We start from the raw sequence: 18503 nt of genomic DNA, 5'->3' as shown, positions 1-18503 counted from the left end.
GATTTATTATCAGAGATAACATGACAACTACCCTCAACCTTTGCAGATGTCAAGAGCAAAGCAGTTTTTCCAGTTAGAAGGAGGACTTTGTCCGCTACCAGCAATTCATGGCGTCACACGCATGGATAGAAGTGGAGGACCCTGAAAAATCCTACCATGGAAACTGATTCAGTAAAACAAACAACCATCACAGCCCCGAACACACCAACGTTAATTGCAGAGGGACCAATCTTTTCTGCCGGGAACAATGCCTCCAGACCCAAGACCTGTTTACAGGTAAAATACTGACTGCTTGTTTAGAATTTGACATAGTTGTTGCGTATGTATGTGTCTTATATGCAGTGTAGTGAAATGTAAATGTAACACTCCAGTAAGCAAAGAAGCACTGTTGTACCAGTACAGTGAATCCTTTACATATAACTATATATATAATTCCCAGTAGCGCTAATAAGTGTTTAGAGTGTTCATAGTGGAACAGAAATTTACAGAGAAAGTAAGATTTTGAACATAATTCTAAAATATCTCATGATTTTTCTTCAAGTATCAATGATGCTAATGTTTTCCTGAAGCTGACTGTGGGCCAAATTTTGTCCTGACTGAGCAAATCCAGTTCTCCTCACTTCAGCTGAATGGAGTAGAAGAGTAGAATTTGGCTGGATTTTACCACTTCCTTAGGTAGACAAACCTAAGAAATAACTCTCTGATGACAAAATATTTAGTCACCTTTTCTTGAAGCTCATTGGAGATCTGCTGTGCTAAAAAGCTCACTTAATTTTTCGAACTGTGCCAGCAGAACCAATAAAACATCATCTCTACCGACAAACCTTATATTATCTCTGACATTCATTTGAGAGAAAGAGAAGGCTAGATAGACTTCAGAGAAGTAGTAGTACAAGTACTCCAGTTTGATTACTGATAATAAGAGAAAAAAAAGTTCTTTGAAATAGCAAAAAACAATAGACAAAAAAAATCTGCACGTTCCCTGTAGATCCTATCCCTTTTGGGATCCTTGGCCATTAACTGCAGAAAGTACTTTTAATGTAAGAGTTCATATACATATCAATGCAGATTGCCTAACACAGCTGAAGTATCTGACTCACATCCTAGATGACACATAGCCTTTGGGGAAAACAAAAGGAACAAAATAACCTGTCGCCTCAAGCAAAACACTCTGTTTGCTATTGCATTGTAGAGAAGTTTAAGGTTAACAAGACAGACCATTGATCTTCTATGCAACTGCTGATAGGTGAATAAATCAACTGCACAGCTGTGAAACTTCCTATGTGATTCTGAAAGCAGCTCCCTGTATTTCCTGGAGACTAATAACAAAATTTCTTCAGAAAAGTGAAAGCTTTTGAGTTTAACTTAAAATATAAACACACATTGTAATTTTAAAAAGTAATGTGTTTAAAATAGGTATTTCTAAACTTTAAGAAGTTGTATGTCAGTAGTCAGAATGAAAGTCAGTAGGCTATATTATGTAACAGAAGAAAGGCAATATAATCATAAGTGCAAATACACATTAAGATACATGATACAATGGACATTAAGAATTAAACGAAGAATAAATAACAAGACAGACATAGCCTCAAGAAATATAAGCAGGGATAGAATTGCTCTTTCAGTAAGGTGGAAAACAGGCTGTCCTTTCATACATTCTGTTGTTTCCTTGTGAGCAACATATTTGATCTTGGCAGTCATGACTTTTGCAGTGAGGATACCTGAGTTCATTGGTATGACACATCAGGTTCTCAGCAGCACCAGAACACATGTATGGCACAGTTTATGGAGAGGAATATGTATAGCTTTGAGCCTTCCCTATATTGTCCTGATTCAGCCCATTGTTCAAACTAACAGAACCCTCAGATTTGCCTGAAGATCCTGAGAACAGAGAGATGCTCCCAGCAGAGACCAGGGGAGCATCTGCTAAGGCACAGGTGGCTGTAAAATGCAACCAGCCAACCAGGGTCAGCCAGAAAAAACTTGCTGATAAAAACAAAGAGGTTTGGATACATTTTTCTCTTTCTTCTCTTTTAACCTCTTAAGATAAAACCATACCAAATCCCAGAGACGTTAGAAGCTGGACTTTATGGAGAATGGACTAGTATGCTTTGTTCAACTGTGCATAAACTCTACGTATATACCACCTGTATAACTACTGCATGATGTGTGCTTTGCCACAGAGGATATAGGATGGAAGACCATTGCCGTGCTCTGTCTGCAAGGGCTGAGAGGGGTGACCCTGGGCTGCAGCAGGGCCAGAGCACCCCTACCAGGGTTGAGTGGTGTTGGGAAGCAGTTTGCCAACAGCGCTTTCCAACCCTTTACATGTAATCTTGGGCATGAGTTAACAGGTTACCTTGCTGAGGTGGATTAACTTGTGCTCCACTAAGTCATTTTGGGATGGAAACCTGTGATTTCACTTGCAGTGTCTGCTTGCATAGAGGAATGGGCATGTTCTACCCCAAATTCCTGTTGGGAAAAAAAGGAAGGAACAATTAAAAGAAAGGGAAAACAAAGTCCCAGCCCTTTCAGGCACAATCTTGGTTGCTGTCCCAGTAGCCAAAAAAATTATGTGAATAATTGTTAGCAATGACAATTATTTTAATAGTGCAAACATATGTTGGTTACTCATAACCAAATTTTAGTTATAAATAAGAGTTGTAATGAATGCCAAAAGCAATCTAAGACTCAAGAAGGAAGATAATTTTTGAAACAGCAAGGTGAAAAGGAAAATATGCTACAATTACTGCATCATTTGCAAAAATGTACTTTCTGTGCATTTAATTTTCTTTTATTATTACATTAATAATGTTTGAATAGAACTAGTCTTTTCTATTCTAAAACTCTGTCTTAATCTGCCTGGTAGCAATATAGCTGCTCATTTTTGCAATAGTACAACAAAACCTACTGAGGAGGAAGAAAGTTTCCTTCTTTGAGTTGGGTTTTACTATTATAAAATTTGGTTTCCATTTGTGAGTTGTGTTTTATCAGCCCAGCTCCTGAGTCGTGCCACAAACAATCCTAAGTCTTTCCATAGCTGTTTTCAGAACATGATGTGGTTTAAGCACACTTTGTCCTGCTTTTAGAGGCAAATGAATTACTTGAAGTGGATTGCTAGTCCAAATCTGAATAGACATATAATTTAAGGTTATAGTTTATACATTGCTGATAATTACAAAGCATAATTGAAAAGTGATTATTAGTAATTTGTTATTTACACTGCAAAGTTTTAATATGTTGTTTGAAAAAGGGGAAAAAATAAGCTGGTCATGCAATAGTTGGACTACATAACAAGAGTTCTGAGGGGAGGGAGCAAATATATGAATGCCCAAGGAAGCGTTACTGACTGCCAGTACTGAAATTAGACCCAAAATCTTTGAATGTTGGTGTTTTCTTCAGCTGGCATAACTTCTTTCCTAAGTGAATGAATTCTGTGTTGCAACTTACTTGTGTTTCAAAGATGATCAGATAAGAAAAGACAAAAAATTATGTGATGTATAAACAAGTTTTGTTATGTGGAATGGATGCTTGTAGATTCAAGACTTAGTTAAGGCCGTAATTTATCTTCTTGATCTGAAAGTAAGGAATAGTTATGTTGCTCGCTTCAAAGTGCCTTGAAAGAAACCCATTTGACAGCAAATCTGTTCTTCCAGGCCTGTAAACTGTGAGCCTGGAGCCCTCTGGTGTTACTGTCCATGTAACGTACATTAACCATCTACACCAGCACAGTTCAGGGTGACCTGTGTCAATAAAGAGCTACCAAGCCAATCACTTTCTCCCACCTAATCATTTGTTGACTCTATTATTTATCTATGCTTTAAAAAAACCCCAGTAATTTAGTTTTGAGAAAGATAACTGATCTTATCCAGTTTTTAGAAAGGTTTACTTCAGAGCTATTACCCAGTCTGTATCAGAAACAACTCAGAGCAAAGATAGGTCCTGTACAAAGGAAAATTTAGGAAGCCTATAAGGCTGCTTGACTACATCCACTGCAGCACTCTGCTTTCATTTACTCCATGTCTTGTTTCAATGAGTCTTTGGAAAATCTTTCATCTGGTCTTTCATGTCCAAAGTATGTTGTCACCTGTCCTTCTCTTGAATTGAGGGTTCCTGTTTGCAATCTCCTAGCCCTGGGACTGCATCTGTGACAGAAATCCTTCCTTCTCCAAGGCAGGGTCTCCAGTACTTCCTCAGCCACAGGTTCTTCATGCTTCCATGATTTGCCTTGGCTTATGTGTCCTTTGCTTCCTGTTTCCCCATGCCAGGACCAAAGCCTATCTATTCTTTTGCTTCTCTTTCTGGTTTTTTTTGGTTTTTTTTTTTTTTTTTTTTTTTTGTTTGGTTGGTTTGGTTTGATTTGGTTTGGTTTTTCTGTTGTTGTTTGTTTGTTTGTTTGTTTTTTCCTCATGCCACCAAACTCTAGGCTGGTTTTGGCCTCTGCTGTCCCTGTCATTATCACCTCTCAGTCTTCCCCCATGCCACATGTCTCCCATTCCCTTCTTTCTCACTATATTGGTTTTTGCTCTTTCAGTGAGTTGTATGAAGTGGCTAGTAGCACAGACTTACTACATATAGACATTTCCAGGGAAGAGGATAGCTTCTGGGATGCTGAGATACAGGTGTGGAAAAACAACTAATGATCTTGAAGTAATAGGCACGAAATCTGTTATTTCAGTAGGTTAACTGTGGACAAGGAACTGTTGTGGACCAATAAAGTGCATAATAATTGATTTTATATTATAGACAATCTCTTTTCCCTTCTGCAGAATGAGTAGGAGAATAATAATTTCCTAGCTTGCCTGGTAAGGTCAGAGAATCTGTCACGTGTTGAACTGGTCACGAATTCAGTAGTGCTGCATTGGGAAACCTGGGGGGTTAGCTGGAAAGCAGGGAACAGAGCAGGGCGCCACCTGGAGCCTCACTGGGAAGAAAACAAGCCCAAGGCTGGAAAAAACAGACATCGAAGTAATAGCTTGTCAACAGGAAGCTGGGAGGGAGGTAGGGATTTTTGGCAGCGGGAAGTAGGATGTTACTAGTAATGCTCGCGGAAAACTCAGTGCTCACTTCCCCACTTCTGAGTGGGGAAATATATGGATAGTGGCTGTTCTGTGAAAGAAAAACAGGTGTGAGAGCAGCCTAAGCTGCTGCAGGGCACCAGCGGAAAGCCTACGTTTTTACCCTGTTACTCCCTCTACTGAGCTGTCCAAACTGTAAGGTAGGAGAACGGTTATCACCTTCAGTTTTTTACTATTCCCCTTAGCAATCCTAGAAGACTTATAAGTTATGCAAAAGATGTTTCTTGGTAGTATACAATCTGCAGTCAGATCTGTGCTAGCTGGTTCGAAGTATACTGCAACTAAAGCTGGAAAATAACCTGTCAAAGGCGTAGATTTACAATAGCACAATTTCAGGTTTGAGATTTATATGTATTGCAGTGGGCTCTAAAATATGAGACTAACTGGTTTGAAATACTTTGGATAGTTTCTGTCAGTCAGGTAAAGAACGTTTGGAGCCACAAAATATGTACAGACTCAGAGATGTGCTTGCTTACTGAAAGTTCACTAATTCATAGCATCTGAAGCCTTGTGCTTGGAACACTAAGTATTTGCCCCCTCTATAGGGGGCTCAGTACCACAGCCTAGAGTGACTTTTGACCTGGAGCTAGGCTTTATGGGGCCAGCAACTCTAACTCGAGGGATTCAGTGAAAAGTCAAAGCAGATGTGCTGTAAAATGCTGAAAATTTATTAATCATCATTGCTTCCCCCCCCATAAGGAACAAAAATAAAACAATATTCAAAAACAAAAGAAGAAAATATACCATACCCAGACAACATGGCTGAGACTAAGAAATGGGATAACATTAATTCTGAAAGAAATGACCCAATAAATCAGTTTTCCAAAAAAAATAATAAATAGCAATGGTTCAACTTTTACAAGTTTCCTAAGAAAGAATTTACAATTATTATTATTATTATTATTATTATTATTATTATTATTAATAAACTTTTGTTTTAAAAAAATCCTTCATATGCCCCTGTTGGCAAATATATATATATATATATATATACTTCTTCTGTAAACAGTTAACCACAAACAAAACAAAAAAAAAAAATCCATATTTTCATACAGTTACTATGCTGATGGTGTTATGTAAACAAAAAGTAGTGTGCAGCAGCTTCTCGTAATAGGATTTTTTCCTTTTTCTCACAAAAAATATATAGGGAAATATGTCCATCATAAATTGTCCAAAATATTGAAGTTTACAGTTTTGGAAAAGTATGGCTTTCTGCAGTCTAAGTTTTCCTCAATGCAAAAAGAAACATATAGAAGCAGAGAGGTACAGTTTTCCTTGGTTTTTGTTTGTTTTCTGGATTTATCTTTTGATTTGTCTCAATGAACTGGAATGAAAATGTTATTAAAAATCCATCTCTCAATCTTATGTTACAGCACTTCTCAGAAGACAAATGAACAGAAAATGACAAGATGACCTTATGCTGTACTTCTCAAGGAGGTAAAAGACATGAAAGAAAAAATGGGAGATATATCGATAATGAAAACTGAAATTATGTAGACAAGACATATTGGGATTTTATGCAGAAAATATCATCTGTTCATCCAAAATTTTAGCTGCTCTTGACACTTCCATATTTTTTCAAAGTTTTTTTATTTCAGTCTTATGTCCAACCCTTGTTTGGCGACGTGTCTCCAGTTCTAATTTTTGACATTTGCCTGTTCCTGAGAGGTCTTTGTCTGGCTTGTCTCCTGTTGGGTGCTGTCTTGGGGAATGCACTGAGCAGTCACACAGCTGCATTTCTCGACATAGGTGTATGAGTGATCAAGGTAGGTTCCGTCACTGCATGTCAGAGTCACCTTTCTTTGGCTGGTCTTGATTTCCTGACAACATGAGCATTTGTGTTCCATTGTGTTTGTCTTTTGAGAATATCTGATGGAAAAACCAATCAAAGAGAGAGATTCAGAATTTATGTGAGAAATACCACTGCCCCTTCCACCCATTACAAAACATAACCAAAAGTTGTTTACTTGCATGTGGGACTATTGCTCAGTATTACCATTCTTACAGTATTGTAGTGAAATATAGGTAAGTTGTTCCTAATTATAAAAATCGATGGATCTAACTCTTCATTAAGGCCCAGAAGAAAATAAAGGAGTTAATCCAGATCACACAGTGAGCCAGTTCAGTGAGAGGAAAACAAGAAACAAATAACCTCGCTTTTACATGGGCAAAATCTAAACTGACACTGAACAGGCTGATAAACATTGTGAATCTTGAGGTAATTTAGTACAACGTCACGTCTGTTTAAAATTCTAGTTAATTATCACAATTCTAGTTAATTATCAACAACAGTTGATGACTAGGTGGATGTTGGACACATCAGAAAATCACTTGCAGTTTGCTTTGTGTAACTGGTGCAAAGAGTAGAAGACAAGAGACCACAATTATCTTTTATACCACTCACCGTGAGTAAGCATCACAGCTGCCTTCACAGTATGTCATCTCAACAGGTGCAGGAGATACACATCCATTATATTTGATGACAGCTGTAGTATTGTGCTTCATACAAACTAAAGCCATCACAAACCAAAAGAAAATAGGTTAAGATATATGTGCATATGAATAGATAGCTGTGTATGATAGACAGTTGGTAATCAAAAACTAAGAGGGATGGAGCTGAAATAGGAAATTAAGTCACAGTACACTTCTTTTTAATAATTGCTAAGGGCCAAATGAAGATTCTTGCTTTTTGTGTTATCAAATGGGTGAATTTTTCCCTTTTTCTTATGCAACTTTGGTGCAGGATGCAGAAATAAAGAATGGCAACTGCTCAATGCACACCCACCTCCCAAGACTGGCTTCCCTTTCTTCCTTAAAGAGGATGTATCTATGGAAATTGGAGAGTATTCATAGTCTTTACCCTCTCACAAAAAAAGCTAACATTTAACAGTATGAGATGGGAAAGTTCACCACGTCTTTGTTTCCCAAGGCCCTAAAATGCATGCTGGAGATGTTCTGTTCCTTTCTTTTTCCACCTGTTTCCTTTCTCACCCCAGTGTGAAACAGTGATCCCAAACTTGGTCTATATAAGATGAGCTAATATACCTAATAAGGCACATATTATCATTACTTACTCTTAACAAAATTATCTTTACTTACGCTTTGGTTTTCTTCGGCACTCTATACAGCAACCATCGTCAGATAACTTGATGTCATTCTTTAGTGGGAAAACATACAAAGATAACTCAGGTTTCATATCTGCATACTGAAGCAGACTTTCCCTGCTTCCTAAGTTTCTCTGGCACCAGAGGGGGGTTTTTTTGTATTGACATGGAATCTAATTTCAAGCAAGGCTAAATATTAACGGCACATAACTACTAAAATATTAATAAGAGTTCTTTGAAAGCTGAAACAGGGAAGGACCAGAACTGCTTTGTTGTCATCAGAGTTCAGTAGTAAAATTTCAGGTATAAAGCTTATAGCAAATGTAGGTCAAAATATTGAGTGACCAAAGCCAGCACAGGTGAAGGATTATGTCAGACAGGGTGACACAATGAATGAAATAACTGACTTGCCAGAGGTGTGGGGCTAGTTCTAATCTACCCTGAGTATTAATTTGAATGAAGTAGCTTATTTTCCTTCACCTTTCCTTTCAATTAGTGAATTCTAAAAAAAGCCCCTAAAATAATTTATAATCTTAAATAGTTTAGGAATAAACCCCCAATTATTTTTCAAAAATCAGTATGATTTTTGCATCTATGTCACCTGACACTTTTAGGAATCCAAAACATTATGCTGTACCCTTTTCTCTACTACCCAATCCCCAATGAGGATTGATATATCACCCATTTTAATTTTGAGTTGCTTTTCTGAAATAAAATCTCATGGGGACCAGATTCAGAGAGGACAAAAAGAGAGCTACTTCCTATATGATGCTTCTGCTAGGTATTTTCCTTGGACACCATGACCCTTTTGTCACTGGTGTTAGCCACTGCAATCTTTTCAAATATGAGAACTGGTAGAACAGTACTTACTGGATCACATTCATCAGGGTTAAAGGCAGGACAGCTTGTCTGTCTGACGACTTGAATGAACTGGTCAGCATGTTTTTCACATGTGTAGACTGTACAGTTATCACCAGGTGGGTTCCAGTATTCTCCTTCCTGAAAGGAATCAAAATTAAAGTAAATAAAAATCTTCCTAAATAAAAATGAAAAAAAAAATAAATCAACACCCGAACCCCAATGTCTTATCATCACTGTGTACAGCAGTTTGATTATTTTGAACAATTTCCTTGAATTTCAGCTAATCATTATTTGCCATGTTATCATACTGCCACAAGTGTTTTTCATTAACCAAGTGAAGAGGTTCTATTTTTATCTGGATATAGATGAATTTTTTGTGTGAATAGGGTAAGTATGTGGACTCATTTGGAAGGAATAATTTGTGTTTCAAGGATTTTATCATCAGAATTTTTGGGTATGTCCATTCAGATACATGGAAGAATTTCTCATGGCTTCACTGACTCATCCTGTCTTAAAGCTCTCAGCTAATTTAAGATAAGCTGTTTGGAGCTGAAAGCTGCCTCCACAGATAAAATTATCCTTTGAGCAAAATGGCTGCTACATTTTCAGAGCTGAAGGGGCAAATAAGGGCCCATTGCTTTCACCTGTGTATTTTTCTATGTTGATTTCTGAAAGCTATTGTTCAGTATCACAGTTCCTTCTTGAAGTCTTAGAACTGAAGTTTCATGGCATAAGATACTATTTAAACTGTGTGGAGGCAGTCCACTCCTTGCCTAAATAAGCATGTGTCAAACATGAGAAAAGATGCAGGAAATAAATGTGACAAATACAAGGAGCAGAAAGAATGAAAAGACTGGCAGAGTTCCCCAAAAGTGAACTAAACCAGTGATAATTACATAGACCACGTGTGTAATGTTGTGTCCCACAGTCACCACGCAAGCCTCTGCCTTGCACGTGCCGCAGCACTGTCCCGGTTCCTCTGTATACTTATAACCCTGTTTTGAAAGAAATAGAAAGGAAATAACATTGAGTCAGGTCACTGACCTTAACTAGTGGTTATTAGAGCTGAGCAGGGAAGGAATTTCTGACGGCAGAATAGCACTCACCAGTGGGCAGTATGTGTCACAGGTAACAGGCTCACACTTGACAGTAACACGGTGAGGCCTTAAGTAAGAGGATGCAGAGCAGGTGCATTCTTCGCAGGGGCCTGATGGAATGACAGCTCCAGGCTAGGGGGAGTCAGGAAAAAAGTCATTATTAGTCAGTAAACGCAAGTTGCTCTGTGTATGTAAGTCACAGACAATACAAAGATGTATAGGCTAAGCTATCCATAAATACGATTTTAGTTTTATTTAAGAAGAGTTTCTGGTTTGATAATAACAATTTTGGAATTAAATTCTGCTCATGCAGAAAGTAGAGCAGAAAATGCTTTTGCTTTTACAGAAGGTGTTGATTTGCTAACCTTGATTAAATAATTAATAATATTATATAATTATATCTCACACCTTTCTGCAAAATATGGACCATGATAGAGATCTCAAAACCATTGCATGGTGGGCTATGTGAAGGTGTATTTTTATAGTGATTTACTCTGTGTACTTACCGCATAGTAAGTTTCATTGACTACGCAGCCATGTCCTGTAAAGAAGGAAGAAAGATGGTGTCTTAGAGGTGTAAGTTTTAAGAAGCAGAAGTGTGTAAAAAGGCTCCTGCTTTGCAGGCCCGTGGTGGTAACCTTAAAACACTTGTTCACAGTGAGGCCCAATATGATAATACAGATAATAAGGTTTTTGTATTCATAAACTTAGAAAAATATAGCAGTAAATAACACATGAAGAAGGTGCTCTATACTTACTGCATTCAAAGGTAGGACAGCATTTTCCAGGCTGCATTATTGTGATTATTTCTTGTCCCTCTAAGCACTGGGGCGTGACCTCAGGGCAGAGGCTGGTGTTGCAATCTGTTTCATGGAAGAGAATACACAAAATAATGAACTCAGAATTTTTAAATGAAAGCAATTTTGTTTGACATGAACTTCAGAAGTTTTCCAGTGGGGCAAATATGATGTTGTTTGCCTAAGACAGTTTAGTGACTATTTCAGTCTGCATGCCCAGGTGTTTTCAGAGTGAATGGGCTTTTCCATAACACTTGTAAAACAAAACATTGTATGAGAAGAACGCGGTGATGATTGCTGGAAAGAGATAATTCCAAAGAGAAATTTGTATCAGTTGGAAAATATGATGACTGTTAGTGGGTCAGGAACTTTCTTGAGCAATTTTTAAATGTTCAAGACTATATTTTTTTTAAGTTAAGATAACTTTCTAATACTGGTCTTTGAAACAGAAAATATTGTGAATAGTTTTTGAATATTGTTTCAGATGGTGGCAGCATTTAAGTTTTTCAGTGTTAAATTATAGAAGATTTCAGTTACTTCTGTGTCTAACTGTATAAAATCTTTAAATTTGTTATCTTCAGACATTTAGTATATGCTATGCAAGAAGGCCCTAAAAAGTGTGATGAGGGAGAAAAGCATTATTACATCCATGCAAAGTACTAAAAAAATTGCTGTAGTTTCCCAAAATGAATATAGTGTATTCCCCATGATAAAGAACTAAAACTACTTACAGCACTCAGTCCTAGTACAGCATGGATCTTCTGGTATCTGTATCTGAACGGGCATGTAACCTGGTTCATCACAAAATACTTGCTGTGTCAGAGAACATTTGTGTTTTGTACAGTGCACCTTAAGAGTATTTTTGTCACAGACACATTCCTGGCAATCTTTTGTCCATTTTTCTCCTGGCTATATAAAAAAGAAAAACACACACAAAGAGAAGAAAAAAAAATAAGTAAATTCAAACCAAAACAATTCTATTTGCTTCTAGTTGACATATTCATGGATACAGTGATACCTGATTATATCAGCCTTTTTGTATTTTTAGATTTTAAAAAAGACCTTCAAATTGAAGCTTCTTAGGGGAAGATACTGGAGGCCACTGAAGGTTCTGAGTGTGTTCACAAAGCTATGACTTTGTTATGTCAGCACGAGTGATAAAGGATTTCTGAAGGGGAAGTGATTGAGCTTTGCATGCATTTTTGAATATGAAATATGACAAACTCATTTGCACATTAGGTTGCAGATTTGTATGCAGCTGAGGAACTAAGAATGCAGACTGTGAACAATATCAGCAACAGGTAAAATTTGTTATCCATCTCTCCCTTCATTTATAGTAACTTTAGCAAGACAAACTTCTGTAAATAAAAGAAACTGTATGTGAGGTTATTGAAAGAATACTTCACCACTTCCTGTTACATTTCTGAGGGCTGCTCTAGCACTTATTATTTTTAAGACTAAAAGGGAACCAACATTTGAAAAGACAAAAGTCTTCGCCAACCTAAGCAAAGCTTTGTTTTAGTGGAACACTAAGTATCCTCTTGTTTCACTTATCTGTGCACTTTAAGCCACATTGATTGTGATACTCACCCATCTGGGTACTCCATTTGGTTCTCTGCAAGCTGGAAAGAAAAAGAAAAAAACCCAGACAATGAAATGAATGGAGATTCACACCACTAAAAATTGACATATGTGCAGTTACAAATAAAAATATTGTGAAGATAAAGCTAACAAGAAAATGAATATGCGGACTAGTTCTGAAATATAGAGTTCTACCAAGGATGATGAAAAAAAGATAATATTATTATTCAATTTTTAGATGAGGAGACTAAAGGAGCTTAAAGAAGCTGATTTGCTGATGATCTGACCATGTAGAAGACAGCAGTAGAACTCAGGCCTCCTGACTAACAAACCTGATCTCTATTCCCCAAACTAGCTACAGATTACTTACAACATTCAGGGACACAGATATTGCTCTCTGCACTCAGGAGTGTTGTTCCTTCAGGACAGAAACAGCCTTCAGTTATTCCAAAGCCAGGATGCTCAACAGAGCTAGAATGAGAGGAATGTATGTATTTGAGTACAATATTTTTGCGATGAAGCAGGAGACAGAACAGCATATAGAGAAGGTTGACATATCAGATACAAGAGACAAAAAATTTACACTTTCTGGCGTGCAACAAGAAGCACATATAGACAGAGCTGATTGATATTTATAAATCTTGAATAAGTTATCCAAATTTGTAACACATTTTGTTATGAAATAACTCAAATTTCTAAGGAAAGTGGATAGGCAATAATAGAAAAAAAAAAAGAAAAATATAAGCAGTTGTTTCAGGATGAGGGTTTTTTTTGCCTTTCCTTACCTTTGATCACAGGTATCAGGATTAATGGGCCCACATGGCTTGTATACCAAGCTTGCTGGACAGCTGAATGCTGTATGGAAAAAGACCAAAAAAAATTAAAAATTGACTGTAGATGCATTTTTGCTGCAAAAATGACTACAGCTTTGCCTTCGTCTGCAGCTTCTGTGAGAAAGGACCCCGCTGGATTTTTGTTGACAGCAGCCAAGTGTTAGATAGAAGACATGTTTACTGAATAAAAAACTATTTATCACATCCATTTTGAGTTCTGCAATACTTACAGCATGTATTGTTGGTCTGTCCTCTCCAGTCAATGCAGACACCTCTAGACGCACACTCTGTAGCATATATCTCCAAACTGGAACACTGCATGGATTCATCATCTATGCGACATCCATCGAAAACACAGCCTTTGAAAAATGGTTCTGGTGGTATCACAGCATGACATTGTGCAAAAATCCTGCAGACAGTAAAGAAAGCCCCTTCTATGTTAATGAGCCATTATATAAAGTCTGTTCCTGTCAGGTAACACTTTCCAGTTAATACTGTGTGACTTTCTGCTTCAGAAAGGAAGGTGTGAAGAAACAAACCATAGGAATGGCCAATAAACTGGGAGTTAAGTTCAGGAAAGATTAGGAAATCTGAAGCTCCTTTTATTTTCTGCAGAGGTTAATGGTAATAGTGTTTCTGTATGTGTACGCAGCTTTTCATCAGTCTGAGACCATAAATTTAGTGTAAAAGGCTAACTGCACTGGGTTGAGAAAAAAAGGGATGACAAAAGTAGTCTAGAGATAGAAAAATTGCACAGAAAATGGCTCAGAACTTATAAGGCAGTACAGAAAGCACATGTAAGAGAGCCTTTATAAATGACTCAGCTAAAAAAAAAGCTGTTTCCAGCCTACACAAGTATAGGAAATACTTCAGGAAACAAGCATTTGTGCTTTTGGAGCTCCATGTTTTACATAAAGTATACAAAGAATGAAGGACGTTTCTTGACTGTTTGTGTCTGCTTTCTTAACCTGTTTGATAACCAGGTTCTTTATGGTTTGTACTGAATACCCAGTTCAAATGTAGAGTTAAGCCTTTGCTTAATACTGTAACTAAGAGTTATTAAGCATACCCTGGCAGGATTGCAAACAGGGAGTACGGATTTTAGTGCTTGCTGCATCCCTTATATTCTCACTTCACCTCTCCTTGCTCAGTTATCTTTGGCTTGCAAGTCATTTAGGCAGAGCTGTTTCATTTCCAAAGGCTTTATATACATGTATATATTCTGTTGTTAAGCAAACATTTTCAGCTATTATAACATGCTAGGGCTATAGTTGTTATTCTTCTTCTAAGATACTGGAAGTTTTGCCTAGAAAGAAAGAATTTGTTCAGGTTTTTTCCTTACTCGCTCAAGATAAGCTTGCAGAGAGGAGGTGTTTCACAATGAGGCTTTGGTGGAGGTGTGGTTATAGTTGGTACTATTGGTACTCCATGGCACGTCCTGTTGTCATCAACAATCCAGTGATGAGCCATTTGGGGACAGGAAGAAATGATCTTACCGCTTGGTAAACGGCATTCATCTGCTTTGTTATTTGTACATGTTCCTGGAAGAGACAAGCTGAGTAAGTCTCATAAGCCACATCAGAAATGCACAATACATTACTGTGCCAATGTGTCTAGATGTGTTCATGAAATCCATATGGTCCCTTGTTTCATAGGTAGTGCTTTCTTTACAGTTATATGAACTTTAATTTATGTTCTAGAAAAACAAACAAGTCTAAAACCCCAACACCAAAGAAAAAAAAAACCTGATTGCTGAAATATTGAGCTTTTGATATCCTACAGAAGTTGAAGAGCAGAACTGTTTTCATTTCCATTTTACTGCTCTTTAAAAATTTCTGTCAGTCATGAGACTGCATAGCCAGAGTGGGTGAGAACAACCATGGTAGGATGGGGAAAGAGCACCACCTCCAACGAGTGCATCTGTCTTACCACACTGTCCTTCGGTGTTGTTGCCAAATTTGCTGTATGGGAGTTTCACAGAGAAGATTAGACCACTAAAGGTGATAGTTGCACCAATCTCTTTTATTTCAACAATCATATTGATGCCAAGAGTGGAGAAAGAAATGCCGTCTTTTTCGAAGCCTGGTTTGACAATCTTTTTGTTGAAGTACATCTGAATACAAGATTAAAAAAAAGAAACAACAAAAGACAACTTCAGAATAAGCACTGCTTCTGACTGATTGTTTTAAGTAATATTTAAATTTTCTAATCTTCATAATTATTGCATAAGTCCATATGGTTTTGCATAACATCCAATACTCACTGGCATCTCAATAACAGCATATATTTACATTGATATCTCAGCTTGAACTACTATATTCATAAAATGTGATAATAAACTAAGTGGCCTTTATGTACTGTGTTTGTACAGATTGTGTGCTAATGCACGGTATTCTATATTCAAGTATTTTCTTTGTATCCCTCCTAATTTTGTTTATTGCGAATATTTTTCCTATGAAAATGAGCGGTAGTTTTCTTTAGCTACAGAAATATTTCTGCCATTGCATAATAACTTTGCTGGATAATCACACTGTTCTTTTACAACACATTAATTGGCACTGGAGGAGTTATCTGAATTCAAAATGAAGTCAGATGTCCCTAGTGCCAGTTTTATGTAGTGGTCATATTTATTTGTTAGCCTAAGCTTTTTAGTTTGCAGCCAGTATCTTATATGAGCTAAGAAGGTGAACATATTTCCCTAATAGCTTTTTGTCAGAAGTTATTCTGCAACTCCCTGCTCAGTGAACTGGGATAAAGTTAGAGTTACAACTGTCAGTTACTGTTTTCTTTTGCAGGGAATCACTAGAACCAGCATGCCTTTCTGACTGAGAGTTTGGCATGGCTTTGTAAGGGGAGAGTGCCTATTTAGACAACCTTTTCCTCCCCGTCTTTGCATTGTCTAATTAACTAATAGATTCCTCAGTATAAAAGTGGGACTGACTTTTCATTTTCACTGGCTTGCCAGCGCTAGTTCAGGATCACAAAGGTGACACTCAAAGTCATTGCTTTTCTTCAGCTATACCTCCTTTCCCAGGAGGAAACTGAGAGGGGAGTCAGGTCAGGGCTCTATTTGGCACCTGAAGTTCCCTATGCAGGGAAAGCAGTCCCTAGTCATCCAGCTGACAAGTGATACATACCCATATTCACTCTGAGAGTAGAATCACACTTGTGACTTGCATTTGTGTTTGCTTATTATCTGTTTGTTTACAGAAGTCAATGGCACAATGTACCAGTTTTCATGAAATATGAATCAAGCACCAGTGTGAGCATTATTTGTGCCTTCTCTATCAGGTCTATTAGTCTGTTTCCTAGTATTATCTACATGTAAACATACATAATACATAATCTGCATAATGCTAAGCTGTTTATGACCTTTTGTTCTTAGTATCCAGTGCAATCCGTTTTTCCCCCCCATAACAATACCCTCTGCCCTCATCACCTCCACAATATGATATTCTAATAGACTATCTCAAATCAGCATCAGTAAGGCTTGTGGACCTTATTTATTTTTTGTAAAAATAGAGAAAAAAAATTGTATTTTACCACATTGGTCATGACACCATTCATGAGTTCCCGAGTCAACACCACTTCTGCAGATTTGTAGAAAATAAGAATGGATTTAGGGCAGGAGAGTCCGTCTTTTGCATCGCAGTAATAATTGTCAATGTAAACACGGAAGTTGTCATATTTAGGAATAATCTGTTTCACCAGGACGTAAGTGCAGTTTTCAAGGAAAGTATAGTAGATTCCATCGAATGTGATGTAATGAGGGTCACCCCATCCACTACACACACCTGGTACGGAGGAAATATTTGGAAGATTAAGATGATAATTAATGAAGAAGAAAGATTGAGAAACTCAAGTGAATATACTGCAATTAAAAGAGCAACCTTAAGAAAAGAAAATACCCATCTAGTCCATGCAAAGCTTTGCTTTTTTCAAAAAACCTAATTCCTTAATCTACTGGTGCTTACATTGACACTCATATCGGTAACAGCAGCCATTTTCATCAGGTACTAGGACTGGAGGATATTTGTTTGCACAGGTAATTTCCTTTACAGGTGGGCAGTATGTTGGTACTATGTCTATATCATTGTCTCCTTTACAGATGACTTCTGTACAGTTGGATAATTTGTAATGTTCTCCAGGCTGAAAAGGAACAAAAAATTCTTGTCACAGAAGATAGCAAATGGGTATAACCTTTATTAAATCTGAAGCAAAGACTAAAATGAAAAACTTCACTGGTAGTAAAAGATTGCCAATATTCCACATGATAAATTTCTTCGATGCTAAAAGAAGGTGGGAGCCTTAATTAGAGCTGTTTCTTCTGCATGAGAAGCTCTTCAGGGGTTTAGGGTGATAAAACTTAGGTTAAAGGAACTTTATACTAACTATGTATAGTGCACTTCACTGTCAGCACAGACCACCACAAAAGGAAAAATAAAAGTGTATGGAAATAAAAGTAAGAGGGCAGAAGAGAAGCAGATACAAAACTCCAGAGGAGCTTAAATATTTCTGTTTAGTGAAACAAGAAGATCCACAAGAAAACTCATTCTATTATGGCAGAGAGATCTTATTATTGATGCAGTGCATCAGTGTTTTACTACCACTAAAGTAATTAGAAAATAATAATGTAACTTGCTTTATCAGTATAAAATCCTGAAATTAAAAAAAAACAGATTCAAATTTTAAGTCATATTTTGCCCATCACTAGTAAAATAATTACAACAACCTGTATATCTAAGCTTTATGGACTACAAGCTATTATGCACTGTTGTCACCTGAAAAAGTATCTTATTTCAAAAGTCGTCAAAAAAGTCAGAAATTACATACCTGTAGGGGAGGGTATGTACTAGAAACACAGCCGTGAAAATGAACACTTTTCGAAGTGGTTGACAGAGGAACTGATGTTGTTGTGGTAGACCACTCAGAGGAAGTAGTGGCTAAAGTAGTAGTGACATTACAAGGTACACTGTGTCGTTCAATAGTACATACTGGGCTACAGATTGCATAAAATCTACATCCATCACTATCCATTCTGTTGTAAATCAGATCACCTGTAAAAAAGGAGAAAACATAGAAATACAAAATAAGACAAAACAGATGAAAAAAAAGTAAAAAAAGTAAAAAGGGCAAAAACATTATAAATAAA

The 18503-nt window shown here is 37.1% G+C and overlaps 1 protein-coding gene across 1 annotated transcript in view; it reads right to left on the bottom strand.

Annotated features, from left to right (window-relative positions):
• Positions 1 to 6057: 6057 nt before the first annotated feature.
• Positions 6058 to 18503, bottom strand: part of LOC108493293 (mucin-5AC-like) — a 36715-nt gene continuing 24269 nt past the window's right edge. The window contains exons 31-48 of the mRNA XM_017806561.1: positions 18185 to 18424; positions 17326 to 17500; positions 16895 to 17145; positions 15281 to 15464; positions 14694 to 14892; positions 13582 to 13760; positions 13304 to 13373; positions 12889 to 12989; positions 12528 to 12559; positions 11669 to 11846; positions 10899 to 11003; positions 10647 to 10681; positions 10150 to 10272; positions 9940 to 10038; positions 9053 to 9181; positions 8178 to 8235; positions 7483 to 7588; positions 6058 to 6947 (exon numbers count right to left, since the gene is read on the bottom strand). Of these exons, the coding sequence (XP_017662050.1) occupies positions 6716 to 6947; positions 7483 to 7588; positions 8178 to 8235; positions 9053 to 9181; positions 9940 to 10038; positions 10150 to 10272; positions 10647 to 10681; positions 10899 to 11003; positions 11669 to 11846; positions 12528 to 12559; positions 12889 to 12989; positions 13304 to 13373; positions 13582 to 13760; positions 14694 to 14892; positions 15281 to 15464; positions 16895 to 17145; positions 17326 to 17500; positions 18185 to 18424 (2496 nt within the window). The 3' untranslated portion in view covers positions 6058 to 6715. The remainder of the gene's footprint in view (positions 6948 to 7482; positions 7589 to 8177; positions 8236 to 9052; positions 9182 to 9939; positions 10039 to 10149; positions 10273 to 10646; positions 10682 to 10898; positions 11004 to 11668; positions 11847 to 12527; positions 12560 to 12888; positions 12990 to 13303; positions 13374 to 13581; positions 13761 to 14693; positions 14893 to 15280; positions 15465 to 16894; positions 17146 to 17325; positions 17501 to 18184; positions 18425 to 18503) is intronic.

This window comes from Lepidothrix coronata, unplaced genomic scaffold, assembly GCF_001604755.1.
Source record: "Lepidothrix coronata isolate B3197 unplaced genomic scaffold, Lepidothrix_coronata-1.0 Scaffold1, whole genome shotgun sequence".
NCBI classification, from domain to species: Eukaryota; Metazoa; Chordata; class Aves; order Passeriformes; family Pipridae; genus Lepidothrix; species Lepidothrix coronata.
The sequence above is the reverse complement of the archived record's forward strand: the minus strand, read 5'-3'. Positions and strand labels throughout refer to the sequence as shown.